This window comes from Mesoplodon bidens (genome assembly GCF_964165515.1).
Source record: "Mesoplodon bidens genome assembly, chromosome: 5".
Classification (NCBI taxonomy): Eukaryota; Metazoa; Chordata; class Mammalia; order Artiodactyla; family Ziphiidae; genus Mesoplodon; species Mesoplodon bidens.
In genome coordinates, this window is record NC_138161.1 from 26,351,480 (window position 1) to 26,366,910 (window position 15,431).

At 36.6% G+C, this 15,431-nt stretch overlaps 1 protein-coding gene across 4 annotated transcripts in view; it reads left to right on the forward strand.

The window, feature by feature from the left end:
- Positions 1 to 9,311, forward strand: part of LOC308617700 (protein EURL homolog) — a 32,206-nt gene extending 22,895 nt beyond the window's left edge. For all 4 annotated transcript variants that reach the window (XM_081234989.1, XM_081234987.1, XM_081234988.1 and 1 more), the window contains 3 exons: positions 1,015 to 1,551; positions 2,575 to 2,637; positions 4,640 to 9,311. In XM_081234989.1, coding sequence (XP_081091115.1) covers positions 1,015 to 1,551; positions 2,575 to 2,637; positions 4,640 to 4,806 — 767 coding nt within the window. In that variant the 3' untranslated portion in view covers positions 4,807 to 9,311. The remainder of the gene's footprint in view (positions 1 to 1,014; positions 1,552 to 2,574; positions 2,638 to 4,639) is intronic.
- Positions 9,312 to 15,431: the final 6,120 nt, after the last annotated feature.

A 15,431-nucleotide genomic window follows, 5' to 3' on the forward strand; every position in this document is an offset into this window, starting at 1 on the left:
AAGCTAAGCAGATTTAGACTGCTTAATTCTGGCAGGCATTAATTTTCAGTTCCACATCCCTTATTCACCTTCAGTATAAAAGCACTACTGTTTGACCTTAAATGGTTTGAACTTATGAAAATGTATGAATGTATTCTATATTTCGAAGTGTGTTGTGTATTTGAAAAGGTATTCTGTATTTTAAAAAACAATTGAGATAGTATGCTTAAGCCGTACTAAAAAGTTTGGAAATATAAACATGTAATATGAATATTTCCATTATCTATGGTGCATAATGAACACTTGTGAGTTCAAGAATTATACTGGCTATTGTATCTTGGTAGACTGAATGTGTTGCTATATGAGTAATAATTGTGTGTAATGCATTTCTTCTAGAGATAAAATTATCTTGATAAAGTTTTAATAAGTATCAAACATGTGAAAACATTTTAGATGCTTTTCTTACTTAAAAAAATAAACAGTTCATCGACTTTTTGAGGCTTTTATTAATGTGTATTTTTCTGGTTCTGGTTTATCTTTCCCCAGTAAAAACATAACTAATAACTTAAGTTCATGATTCACTGTGTTTTTTGTTGGGAAAAAAATTGTCAAGCATTTCTCTTATTGAGCCTATAATAGAAATTTTTTTCAAGTGTGTACTTCAGGAGGATTAGTGAAGAAAGCACTATAATATCAAGGCCAAGATTCTGTAAATGTAAACTGCTGGTTCAGTAGTATTTTTTAATATTATGCAACAACATGCCTCTGGGCTGAGGTTGAGATTGAATCATTAAGCCCTTAGAAAGGCTTTACTATTCATAAGAATTTAATATTTCTGCTATTCAGAATTTACTGAATAGTTAAATTGAAGCATAAATTATTAGGCTGTATTTTATATTAATACCAATATTCTTCAGCATTCTTCCTCTGATTTACAAATTATCAGTGGCTGTGTTTTACTAAGATTTGTATTTCTTAATGCACCTTATAAAAAACAAAACTGTCTCAAGTCTTCTGTTTCTTTTTTTTCTTTAGGAATACCAAAATCTAATCTCTTGCACACCAAATCATTAAGGGGCCATAAAGACTGCTTTGAAAAATACCATTTGATTGCAAACCAGGATTGTCCTCGATCTAAGCTTTCAAAGAGTACTTATGAAGAAGTTAAAACCATTTTGAGTAAGAAGATAAACTGGATTGTACAATATGCACAAAATAAGGATCTGGATTCAGATTCCGAATGTTCTAAAAATCCCCAGCATCACCTGTTTAATTTCAGGCATAAGCCAGATAAAAAGTTACTCCCACAGTTTGACTCCCAAGTACCAAAGTATTCTGCAAAGTGGATAGATGGAAATGCAGGTGGCCTCTCAAACTGTACACAAAGAATATTGGAACAGAGAGAAAATACGGACTTTGAGCTTGCTGTGTTACAAGATTCAGGTGCCACTTTATGCCACAGTAGTGAATTGTGGCCTCATAGTCACAACCAGGAACAGAAAAAAGAAGAAACAGTCTCTAATCCAGAGGCTAGTGTCCATACCCAGCATCCACATTACAGCAGAGAAGAATGTAAGTAAAAATAGGGAGAAAAGGTAAAGGTTGGAGTTTTGTTGGGGTTTTTTATGTTTTATATATGTGATGTGTCAAGAATTTTGATGTGATATTATAGATTTGGTAAATACAGTATTTAAATGACAGGTTCACCCTAGCAAAAATGAGATGTCTTAAAACTCTGTCATTTCTTTGGAATATTCCTTAGTATGTGCTAAACCATTGGAATTCTGCAGTCCCATCATTTGTTTTGCCATTTTAAATTATTAACGGAATGGAATCAACAACTGTGAATTGGAAAGTTCAGGGTTCATATAGTTTAGAAGTACAGCCTCAACCATTGACAAACACACACTGGCACATTGCTAATCCCTACAAGACTAATTGGGGGTGGCATTTCAAAAGCAGAAATCTGACATTTCACTAAAGGCCAAAGGTAATGTGTGTACTTGGAAAAAGTGACTCATTCAGTCTGCATATTATTTCTTCAAAAACTCATAGGAGCTAAGATCATTTTAATTGACTTAAAATCAAGTGATCTTAGAGCTAGAAGGGCCCTTGGGTATATTTTTATAAAACTCCTTGATTCTACATATGAATTATCTAAGGTTATATAGCTAGGTAGACAAATTGATTTTTCAAACTATTTCCACAGCACTTTAGTGTTTTTCAAGCTACACATCATGAAGCATGTAGTGCTTAAGCAAAATCAACTTGATGGGTAGTGACTAGCACTTTTTAAAAACTGAAACAGAATGAGAAATATCAGAATCCATTGGACCTAATGCTAAGAATTTTTCAGTGAACCTTTCATTACAGGTGGAGGTAGACTGGGAGTGAAATGTTTCTTACTGTGGGTTGTGGTCAGAACTTGAAAACTCAACACTTTAGGAGTTAATGAATGAATCTTGGGGCCCTGCGGAATGTTATGTGGGAAGATAAGTGCAAATATTTCTTTTAAATAGGATATTGTGTTGGTGGTGTAGATAACTTCTTTTCCCAGGTTGTCATGGTAATAATGAATATATTTTCATGTTTCAGTGAATTCGATGACTCTTGGTGAGGTAAAGCAACTGAATGCAGAGCTCCGACAACAAATACAGGGTAAAGACTCAGTGTCAGTGCTTTTTACATGTGCAAATTTTGATACAGAAAATCCCCTGTTAGCTTCATCTGCATTTAAATTATGGGATTAGAACCTGTTAGAGTTTCCAGAGCAAAAAGAATTCTTCTTATTCTTCTTTATGAACTGCAGGTGAAATAAGTTCTTTTTTAGGTGAAAAGGGAGACAACAACTTAATCTCTACCTCTTACTAACATGTTTTTGACTACCTACTATTGTACCAGGCACTGTGCAGGTGTGCTCCTTAGCAGTTCTTTTAGGCAGGTGGTATTGGCCCCGTTTTTTTTAATTATTATTAAATTTTCCAAACAAAAATAATCAGAATAGTATAGTGGAACCGTTGATCCGTCTTTCCCAGTTTCAAATATAATCAAAAGCGTAGCTAATTTTCCTTCATCTCTGCGTGCACCCATTCCCCTCGACCCACCCCTGCCTCCAGCATGGATTATTTTAAAACAAATCCCAGACAACATTTTGTTTTGTCCATAAATAGTGTAGGATTTTCTCAAAAAAATAACATTATTTTTTAGGCAATGACAACCTCTATCACATCTTTTTAAAAAAATGACTAGTAATTTGTTAGCATCATCAAATAGGATGCTGAAACAGTGTTCAAATTCCCCAACTGTGTTTCTTTTTTTTTTTTTCCTACAATTGATTTCCATTTAGGTGAGGAGACTAACTGCGCTTCAGAGACATTAAGTTGCTTACTGTTGCTTTAGTTGCTTAGAGAGATCATGCATTCAGTCAGTAACAGATTAAGGATTCTAACCCCTGTCTTTAACTCCAAAGCTAATAGTCTTTCTTGACCACACACCCTCTCAGAATAATAAGATAATAATAATAGCACTTTATATTGATCAAGTACTTATTCTGCTGTAAGTACTTTGCAAGTGTGATCTTATTTAATACTCAAAATAATTCTGTGAGGTGCTCACTTTGTTTATCGAGGTTATATATAAGAAGAAATTAAAACATAGTTTAGGACTTCCCTGGTGGCGCAGTCGTTAAGAATCCACCTGCCATTGCAGGGGACATGGGTTCGAGCCCTGGTCCGGGAAGATCCCACATGCCGCGGAGCAGCTAAGCCCGTGGGCCACAACTACTGAGCCTGCACTCTAGAGCCCGCGAGCCACAACTACTGAAGCCTGTGCGCCTAGAGCCGCACTCCGCAACCAGAGAAGCCACTGCAATGAGAAGCCCGAGCACTGCAACAACGAAGCGCTCACCGCAACTAGAGAAAGCCCGCGTGCAGCAACGAAGACCCAAAAACAAATAAATAAATTTATTAAAAAAAAAAACAGTTTAAGTTACTTGCCTGAGACTCGTGAGAGTTGGAACAAGGATTCAAAACTCCGGTAGTCTGATTCCAAAGCCTCTTACGGGGGTTCCAGACCTGGGTATTAATGGGCACTTTACTGTCCATAAGTCATTAGAAATTGATTGAACCTGTTTATCTGTTCAGATTGAGAAAAGTATCTCAGAGGTAGTTGTAACTGCCATTTCTGCTATGCATCCCTGCGTCATTGCTTGACTCTCAAGTTTCATTTGATGGAGAAAAGAAAAACAGTATTCCAGTTGGCTATGCAGAGCATACAACTTCCTAGGATGATCAAAACACAACCATTGGGCTTCCCTGGTGGCGCAGTGGTTGAGAGTCCGCCTGCCGATGCAGGGGATACGGGTTCGTGCCCCGGTCTGGGAGGATCCCACATGCCGCGGAGCGGCTGGGCCCGTGAGCCATGGCCGCTGGGCCTGCGCGTCCGGAGCCTGTGCTCCGCAACGGGAGAGGCCACAGCAGTGAGAGGCCCGCATACCGCAAAAAAAAAAAAAAAAAAAAAACACAACCATTTCCTTAGTTTCAAACTACTTTCATTGCAAACATTTGCCCAGTGCATTCATTTTAATTAAAGTACTTGAAATATAAATCATAGATTAGCTTTCTGTGTACTAAAAATGGAACTACTTTTTAAATCTTTACAGAAGTTTTTGAAGAGTTAGCCCACCAAGTGCAAGAAAAAGATTCTTTGGCCTCAGAGCTCCATGTCCGCCACATTGCCATCGAACAGCTTCTCAAGAACTATTCCAAGTTACCGTGTCTGCAAATGGGACGAACGGGAATGAAGTCACACCTACCCATAAACAACTGAACTCTAAACTTAACACGGCCTTCATTTTTTTGGCCTGCCGGGCATGCACACTTCGAAGAAGCTGAAGAAAGTTATGGTCAATTATTTTATGGTCATTAAATTTGCAAAACTTAAGGCAGTGTTTAACATCTTTGTCAAATAAAGCAGATCATTACACTCTAGTCTTCTAGGGTTAATCATTTTGGTTCATTTGGGAAATCTTTTTTCCCATAATTACTAAACAGCCCTCCCTAACTTTTACCACATGTGACTACTTAAATATACTGTTAGAGTGTGACTTTGTTAAACATGGTTTAATGTAATTCACCTGTCAGAACAACAGAAGGTTAAAGTTCGTAGGTTAGTCTAAACTACTAAAGATAACATTTAAGAGGTAAATGGAATTCATAATATCACCTCTTATTTATTGAGCAATATTTTAATATGAAAATTTTATATATAAAATAGTATTTTAGGTACCTTTTCATTCTGTTTATAAATGTGTATTTGAATGGCTCTGTATATTATATTTACACTTTCATGTGTGAATGTTACCCATATTTCAGATCACTGCATTTTATTCTCTTAATAATGTTTTTACAGCTGTTATCTTATTTTCCAAAGATAAATGTATTTTGGCATAGAAATCTATCTAGGTGAATTGTTTTCACTTCTAATAACTTATGAAAGAGGAATTAATAACTTTTTAAAGCAAGTATACAGGAAAATAAAAGACATTATTTTTTTCTAACAAAAACAGTTATGAGTTCAAGAAGAAAATGCTAATCTAGTTTCTGTATGTCAGCTTGTCTCCATAGAAGTAAAAGCCTATTCTACGTCATTATTACTTTCATTCCAATGACTTTGATGTGTTAGATTTGGACAGAATTTAAGTCAAGTCTCACTTCCAAGTCAAATGTAATGTCTATCTTCAAATATAATATGCCATGAAATTGTTGTCCTACCTTTGAAAAAAATTAAAACCATTTTGTGTACCACTTAAGATAAAAGTCCAAGAATCCTTCAACTGTCCAAATTCTGTTATCAACATCACTGAAAGGAGTGCCCAAAGAAAGCATTTTCTAAACTTTAGAATCTAAAGGAAAAGAGAAGATTGCTAGTCACAGAAAAACAGAACTCTAATTCAAAGAAAAGTCCGTTTTTAAGAGGATACTTTTATTGCCTATCATGTTTCCAAAGAGTTCCGAACAAATAGTTTGTCTCAAACAGCTAGATAAGTTTTCAAATAATATAGTAAAAGCTATGACCAATGCAGAATTTAAAAGGGCTCTAAATTCTGTTTTCAACTGGTACTTAGAATGTATTTATGAGGTAAGATCCTTTGCTTGAAAGAATCCACAGAAAAGCCCATTAACTTAGCAGTTTCACGCATAAAGATATGAATAACTTCTGCCTTAAATTTGGCAGCCTGCCCTGGTTTGGGTCAGATTTTAGTCTTGAACACAAAGAGTATTTGACTAAGCAAAGAAACACCTCAATCTAGTAGAAAACAACTTTTTGTAACGCTAAAATGTGTTAAATTTGCCTGAGGATATCAATTGATATCTCACTGATTTTGTTTTCTTTGAAATACCACATAACTACTTTTCAGAGGGAGCTTCTGAAAGATGTTTTCAATTTCTCTCAATCCTTTGAGTCACCCAGAATCAATTTAAAATCCAGAGAGTGGGGATGCATTGCCTTAGTTTTGATAAGCTTTAATTGAATGTGTGCAATATCAAAATCTATAAATTATAAGTTGAATAAAGACATTTCCTGATGAAGCCGATAAGTATCTCAGTGCTTCGTTGTTATGGTCAGATTTTCAAATTTGACTTTACTCTTTTTTGGCATAACTCATTAAGAATCTTCCCAGCCAGGGTGCTTGTACACATTTGTGGTTCTATTTAGATCACTTAGGGACAGTCGTAAAAGTTTGGGATGTGTTGCCTTTGATGTAAGTAGTAGCTTGTTGCCAGAACATGAGCCATATGGTGCAGTCCCAAATACAACAGTGTTATCCAAAGAAAGTGTTTGCTTATTTCTTAGAGTTTCTGGCAAATTTATAGCATTACTAATGAGTTTGGCACAATTGGATGGGAGCGTATATACCAAGGTCTTAATTGAGGACTCTAATTTATTCCATCTAGATATTTCTACTTAAGCCCTTCAAAGGCAAGGTGCTCTTAAAAAATACCTGCGGTGCTGGTACTCACACTAGTACTTAATTTGGAAGGATATCCTAGTTAAAAAATTTTTTTGAAAAAAGTATTTTGCACAGCAGTTTATCCAAACATTTGGTAAACTTATTTTATATTCCTATGTTAGTTTTCTTGAATATTCAATTACTGTATATGCTAAAATAAGGATAAGGGATAGAGCTGAGTTTTCAGAGAACATGAAATACCGCAAATACTGGTTACCATATTACCATACTTGGCTGTTTTTCTGCAGAGTTGTTGGTACTTTCTGAGGAAGTTTAGAAGAAAACCTCACATATACCTTTAGTTTCAAAAATGGTAAAAAAGAGACTGCTAATCAGCCATTATTGACATTTTCACAGCTTATATGATTAAAGGGAGTGAAATAAGACTAATATTTTTTCACTTTAGATTTCATAATTAGACAAGTTGAATTAAGTTTAAAACATCAGTTTGAAGTTTAAAGTTATTTTGACCACACAAGATTGTTCTCTTTAAAGATTTAAAATGCTTTCAGCCTTTTATTTAAGCTAAAAACCTATTTACTTTGTGATTATTATCCTTTGATCCTAGTATTTAGTATCCAAGTTAGTCTTTTTTTTTTTTTTTTCTTAAAGGCATGCACTTAAGAGACCAATAATAGATGATGCATGCAGGCAGCAGGATAGTGTTTCTTTCCATTATGTAGTTGCTTACACAGTGTTGGAGCAGAGAAATGTTATTAGTTTTTCAAATTATATGTTCATTTCACCACAAAGTGCCCATTTTTATATGCATTTGAGGATTATTTTTAAAATAAATTAATGTTGGAAAGTGATTTCAGAAATATAGTCAAAATATATTGTTTTGTTGTTGGCATCTTGACAAGCATCTTGAGATTTCTCGGTTTTTTTATTTTACTGTATTCTTTACCACTGAAAATGGTTTAAAGTTCATTCTTTTTTGTTTATGTATTTTTTTACCTAGGTGTTTACAATGTTGAGGCTTTCAGTCAGTTTTTGCTGCATTTTGGGGTTTTTTTTTAATATTTTGAGATGGATGTTTGTGTGTTAATGTTTACCAGTCTTGGCTTTATTTTGTTTTCTTTTGGAAGAAATCTGCTAGTGTTATTAATGTTGTAAAATGTAATACAAAATGTATATGCTCAAAACTTCAGTAGGAACTTTTAAAGAAATTACTTGTGTAGCTTAGTAGGAGGTTCAGGTTAGTGACCATAAAATTAAGTTACGTGACATAAAAAATTTTCAAATGGTACAGTGTAAAGTTCTTGTAGTGTTATTTTTATGCTAAAGTAAGATATGTGAGTAATTTTAAGTACTTAATAAAAAGTTTAGTACTCTACAAATAGATTTTTAAAAATATCTTTTGTTCAAATGTGGCTGTAAAGCAAAGATAATTGATTTCATTTCAGTGTTCAATTGCATTTTTAACTTTAGGTTAGTGGAAATAATTATTTGAGGAAATTTGTGCTGGTGGGGTGGGAGAGAGTTTATTTACCAAAATAATAAGGTAATAAGGCTCTGGCACAAGTAAAGGTATCTTGGAGGAGGGCTGTAATACTGTGCTTGGAATAACAAGGTTCTGTCCAGCGTCCTAAGTATTTTCATTCACTTCATCCTTTCATAACTGCCCTTATGATAATGTAGTCTAACCTATTAAGCAGCTTGGTCACCTTGCTATGCACCATATCATAGCAAGTCTCTAGCGTTGAGATTTCTTGAGCACCTAGTTTGTAACATATGCTTTTCCTATTCTTTTTAGTTTAAAATAATCCAGATTACTAATGCATTTCAGTGATGTTGAATTAGTCCACAATTTTAACCTTACCAAATTAAAAACAAATTTAAAAATCATGAAGATGAGCATTGCCCTCCACCCTCCCTTCAGAAAAACTGTTAGTTGAACTTCCCTCAACTGCACAGAAAGCAAAGGGAATTTTAGTAAATGTGTGCTTCTTCTTTCAAACGTGTAGAATGTTTATTTCCATTCTACTGCCTCCAAAAGAGGCATTTTAGAAAGTGTTCAGTAGTGACTTCTGTTAAATGCCATTCATACTTTTACAATTTGTGTGTGTGTTAATCTTGCTTTAAACTTGAGTAGAAATTCGTACAAAATTGTCTAAGACCATTGAGAAAAGAAAATGAAGCTGCAGTGATGAAAACCAAGTTGGTTTCAAAAAAGTTTATTTAGACATTACTTGGCTGTTATATTTTCCTTTTAAAACTGCAATAATTTATATATTTGTATTGCTCTGCTTTGGAACTGTAACTACATATGCTTGTCTACTATTTTTAATTTTACAACAATAAAATAAATATTTTGTTATCTGCTAGCTTCAGTGGATATTTTTGTGTCCGTATATTTTCTTTAAATTATTGACCTGAATGAAAAGTTTTGTTTTTCACGATTAGGGAGTCTATACTTAGAATTGTTATCTAACAATTTCTTAATTTTTTGTGAGAAACTTTCTTTGATACTTAATATTCCCAAGAGTTCAGAAGCAGAAAATAAGATTCCTGTGGCTTTCTAGATGTCTATACAACTTTTTAATTTGGAGTGTACTTTACATACAATAAATACACAGATCTTAAGTGTGTTGTTTGAGTTTTAAAAAGTGTATACAACTGTGTAACCATCCCCTTTGGGCCCCTTTCTAATCTCTTCACTCTCCATTTCCTTTCCACTGTTTTGATCTCTACCACCGTAATTTGCATTTGCCTGCCTTAGAACTTGACATAAATGTTACTCTACAGGATGTGCTCATTTGCTTCTGGCTTTTTTCACTCAGCCAGCTGCTCTGAAATTCATCTATATTAATTCAAGTTTCAGTAGTTCATTCCCTCTTTTTTAGCTGACTAGTCTTTTGTGTGTATTATAATTTGTTTATCCATCCATCCTGTTGATGGACTTTTGAGTTGTTTCCAGTTTAAGGTTATATGAATAAAGCTGTTGTGAATATTTTTAAGTTGGCCTTTAAAAGGGTATTAAAGTAATAAAGTATTCAAAATTACTCATGGTTAGCACTATGAATCTGAATTTTTTTTAATTATCATTTTTCCCACAAATGACTTTTAAAGTAATTTATATACCTTGTGGTAATAATTTGAAACTAGGAAACAGTTGTTCAAGAGATACGAGGAAGATTACAAAATAAGGGATGTTTCAGAATTGAAACATTTAATGGGTTGCAAAGAATATTGATCGCCCTTGAAGGGCTCTTCAAAGTCTAACAGTCTAAGGCCACTTTGTTTTCCAGAAGAGGCAATGAAGACCAAGAGAGTCTGGTTTGGAGAAAGTACTGGAAAGAGCACCAGACCACAAATGAAGTTGTTCTCCTATTTAGCTTTAACTGCTTTGTGACGTTAAGGGAAATTAATCACTTACACTTTTTTAAGCCTGAATTCACTGAGCTAGAGCCAACAGTTGGTCAAATGTAAGCCTTCTGCTTCATCGTCTTTGTTCCTGCACAGGTTCTGAGCCTTCTTAAGAATTTTCAAAGTACTTATAAAATGATTTGTTCGCCCTCATTTTTAAATGTCATTATAGGACCCAGAATTCTCTGTAGGTGTCTTAGAGACTGGTAAGTAGGTGTGAGTATGATGAATAGAAAGGAGGGGGAGCTGCAGGCAGAACGCCTTTTAAATCATTTATATACTGGTGTTCTAAATTATTAATTAAAAGGTTTTAAAAGGTTTTATCTTTGGAATCTGATCTAGATGATGTCTTAGATCCCTTGGAAAGTTCCACACGACTTGCAAGTTTACATCAGTGGATTTTTCTTTGGGGGGAAGGGGCGGCATGTGCTCTGCATCTGAATCCCATTCCAGTGTTCAAATGGCACAGACCACTTTTACCTGTGGAAGCAAAAATTTCACCCAACCTCCCTTGCAACTGGGACAGTGCACCCTAATTGGCGAAGCAAAGAAACGGGGTAGGAGAGGATTCACGCTGAGAGCAGCAGCGTCTATCACTCGGGGAAACATCTGGTATATCCAATGGGGACAACAGGTAAACTCCTAGCATCTGGTGTTGAGTAGCCGTTGCTCTGAGAATTTGGCCATGAACCTAGCAGCTGATGAATCACCTTTGTCGCTGCCTGGTTTCCAAGCTTCCTGGGCAATCTCTACCCATTGACTAAATTCCTTTTCAGCCTAAATCAACCAGTTGCCTTCTCTGGCTTGCAACTGAGAACCCTGTTACACCTCATTTCAGTGCTCTCCCGCTCTGAGATCTTACAGAATTGGTTTCTAAAAGTGAACTGCTGAGAGCCACCACATAGCTGAACTATCCCTCAGGACCACATGGTCTGCCTTGGGTCAGCTGAAACTGATGCGAAGGTTCTAAAGAGAAATTCAATCTTTTGGTAATGTAGATGTCTGTTTTCCTGTTAAAAGTGTTCATTGTTCATAGGTGGGGTGACTTTGGAGCACTTCTCTCTGACCTCCACGAATTACTGTAAGTGCTCACAGTTTGTATCTACCAGGATCTTGCAGGAAGTGATCTAATACAAACCAGTGATGGTCATAACTTTAGCTCTGAGCTTGGCCTGTGTTCTCCCTGGTCATACGAAATGACCCCAGCACAGTAAGCATATGTTGAATGAAGGACTGAGTAAGACTTCAGAGGCAGCACCAGGATTGCATGTTCTCTATGTCAGTAGTCACAAAAAAAAAAAAAAAAAAAATGCCTAAGGCCCTCATCCAGTGACTGAATACTGCACATTCTCTTCACATAGCCCCCTCTCCACAACATTTCTGTGACTCTATTTTAGGCCTTTGATGACTAGTACTTATTCTGTCTCTGTTTCTCCTCCAAACCAGTAGTTCTCTAACTTTGAGCTTGAAACATATGTCACGTGGCTGCACATCCAAAGTTTCTGAATCAGTAGATCAGGGTGGGACCCAAGAATTTCATCTAACGAATTCCCAGGTGATGCTGATCCTGCTGCTTTACACAGCACTTTGCAAACCACTGCTCCAAACCATCCACTGCCCCAGAGTTTACTTCCCAAAAGATGTGATATTACTATTGTACTTCCTTCCTCAGGCTTTTATAGATCACCACTGCCTAGAGAATAAAAATCAATCCTCACAGCTCAGCATTAAAAGACTTCACTATTTTCCATTTTAATTATTTCATCAAATTGAGATTGTGTTCCAGGAACTCCTAACAAACCCTGTAGGCTTTGGGTCTAAGAGATATAAAAGCCAACAGAGCTATATTGGCCAACTGAAAAGGATTCTGCCCAGCAATTAAATAAGAATTGAAAAAGGTCCACTGGATTTAGCAACTAGGAATTCAATGAGAATAGTTTTACTGGACCTTTGGAAGCAAAAGTAGATCATAATGATTTGAAGTGTGTGTGGGCAAGTAGGATAGTGGATTTGGGGTATGAGCTCTAAAAAGTCTAACCATAAAATAAAGTTAAGGAAGTCAGGATTGTGGGTCCAAGGTCTTTGTTTTGTTTCAAGTTGGGGAGTATCAATACTTAAACAGGAGTAAATACTGAGAAGACAGATCTAGTGGAAAGGCTAAAGATGGAGAGGCAGCAATAATCAAAGGAGTAAAGTACTGAAGAGGCGGAACAGTGTGGCACAACTAGAATGAATTGTCTTTGAAGAGGCCTAGGATCATCTCAGGCTTTGATATTGGAGAGAAGGTAAAACTGCAGATGAAAGTATTTGAAGGAGATTCACTGGAGGGTAAGTTGAGAAAGTGCCTACCTGGCTGTTTCTATTCTCTATGAAAGAAAAGGAAAAGATGATGGGGTCAGAAGCTCAAGAGAAGGGGTGAATAGCTGCTTCTTGAAGAATGAGAAAAGTCCTGGCTACAACTGGAAGGGTTGCCAGACTGTTTAGCTGAGGTGGAGATTGGCACCCATGACTCACCATTGATTGAATTTCTCTAAATTTGCATTCAGATTTCATTACTGTAAATACCTAAAGAGGAGTATTTTTGCAATTGGAGTAAACTAAACTGAGAACACTACTGAAAATAAATCAGAATCTGAAACTCAGATAAATTTGTGGCTCAAAAATTCACAAAACCCTACCCAACAGATAAAATTTCAAGTGTGTGGAAAATGAGAAATTTGAAAAGTTCCTATAAATAGTATGTAGGAAACAAAATGAATTCTGTAGCTTTAAGCAATAATTTCCAAGCAATTATTTTCACTTGTTCTCTTGGTAATTGGTCCTACAGGCAAGAGTGGACTAACGCTGTTTTGAAGGGCAAGCCCTTATAGGTCCATTGGTATCAAGCTTCAGCAAAGTGGGGAAATGTGAAACCTAGATAAAAGGAGGTTTATGAGAGGCCATCCGTACACAGAACGTGGAAGAAAGCCAAGGCATAGCTAAACACTGAGTTTCATATCTGTAACTTCAAAGCAAAGAAAAGGAGAGGTAAAAGGAGAAGGGCTCTTCTGGGGGAAAGTCAACTGAAATGAAAGTGATGAAGGCAGAAGAGGAAGTTTTAATGAGCAAGGCCATTGCTATACTGAAATTCGGGAACTTGGGGTCTAATGCTCCTCTGCCACTCCTGGTCTCCACTCCACCTCTCTTAGCCTCTGTTATCTCGCCTGTCAAAAGTAGACTTGAACACTGTGATCTTTAGGGGAACTTCCAGCTCTTACACTCTGTAAGGATAATGAATTTTAAGAAACTTGCAGTGGAGAATTTCCTCGGCCTCTGCATGAACAGCAGAACTGAGCTGAAAGGACATAAAGGAAGTGTGGTTTCATTAAGAAGAAACAGTGAGGTGCTTTTACAACAAGATATTTCTACAATCATCTGAAAAAAAAGAGAAGAGACGGCAGAATGAACATGGCTCATAAACAACTCTACAATTCTCTAGGTACTGTTTGTGAAAAGGAAAAAAGGACAGTAAGTCTTGACACCTCATTACTTTCCCACATTCTCTTAGCAGGGAGAAGTATTTGGGGAGACTGTTCTCTTAGGAGTGACAGTGGGGCTGTTCTCCCACACAATCAGAAGCTGGGTCACCCAGAACACAACTCCTAAAGACTGGCTCAGACATTTCCACCTGTGAATGGAAAATGAAAAATGTAAAGTCAGTGCAGTAAGCTGTTTGGTAGGACATGATTTCTTCAATTAATAGAACTGTCCTTTATTCTGAGATTACTTCCTTCCTATTATGGGAGCAGAAAATTGTTCTTCCCTTCATGAAGTCATAACAGTAGATGGTCGGTTTTCATTTTTATTTGCTTGGTTTTGAGTCCTTACTTGGTAAAAATTAAAACCACAATCTTACGTTGGTGCATTATTCAGAGCTCTGCAGAGAAACAAAACCAATACGGATAGGTAGATAGGTAGGTTGGTAGGTAGGTAGGTGGACAGACAGAGAGATGGGGTGGGGAAGGGGTTGATTGATTTTAGGGTATCGGCTTACCCAATTGTGGGTGCTGCAGGCTGGAAACTCTGGCAAGAGTTGATGTTGAAGTCTTGGACCTATAAGCAGTCTGGAGGCAGAATCCCTTCCCCTTCAGGGAAACTTAGTCTTTTCTCTTAAGGCCTTCAATTGATTGGATGAGGCCCACCCACATCAGGGAGATTATGGAGCATAACCTGCTTTGTACAAAGTCTACTGACTTAAATATTAATCATATCTAAAAAATATTTTCACAGCAACATCTAAACTGGTGTTGAAACAACTGGACACAAAAGCCAAGGCCAGTTAGCACATAAAATTAATCATCACAATTGATTTATATGTTTATTTTAATATTCCATGAATTTAATAAGTCTGGAAACCATGGATCTGGCATTACCTCATCCAGGCAGCTGCCTCTAAGCAGCACTACCTCAAACCCCTCAGCTCAGGTCTCTATGATTTCCAGAGAAGGAAGTGTACTCAAGAGGTTCTTATACTATTCTGAATTTTTTCATGTTTTCTAAGAGGGCTTAGAGGAACAGCTTTTCATTATTTTTTAAATAATCCTTTGTGTAACAAAGACAGTTATCTAATTATCTTTTTTTTTCCTCTTAACATGGTGTTGGTCTTAAATTATTTGAAGACTGAGTTTTATACAAAAAGTAAAAGATGGGCTTCCCTGGTGGCGCAGTGGTTGAGAGTCCGCCTGCCGATGCAGGGGACACGGGTTCGTGCCCCGGTCCGGGAAGATCCCACATGCCGCAGAGCGGCTAGGCCCGTGAGCCATGGCTGCTGAGCCTGTGCGTCCGGAGCCTGTGCTCCGCAAGGGGAGAGGCCACAACAGTGAGAGGCCCACGTAACAAAAAAAAAAAAAAAAAAAAAAGTAAAAGATGTATATGGCCCTAGTAGATTCAATACGCAGTAATTTTAGATAAATCACTGAAGGTTTTATGACATTGAATGTTTGCTGTACCGCTCTTATTCTCCTTGCTCTCTCCTACCTCCACCCCACAAATAACTCTCCAGACAGTTATTCTGCATCAGAGAAAGATATCA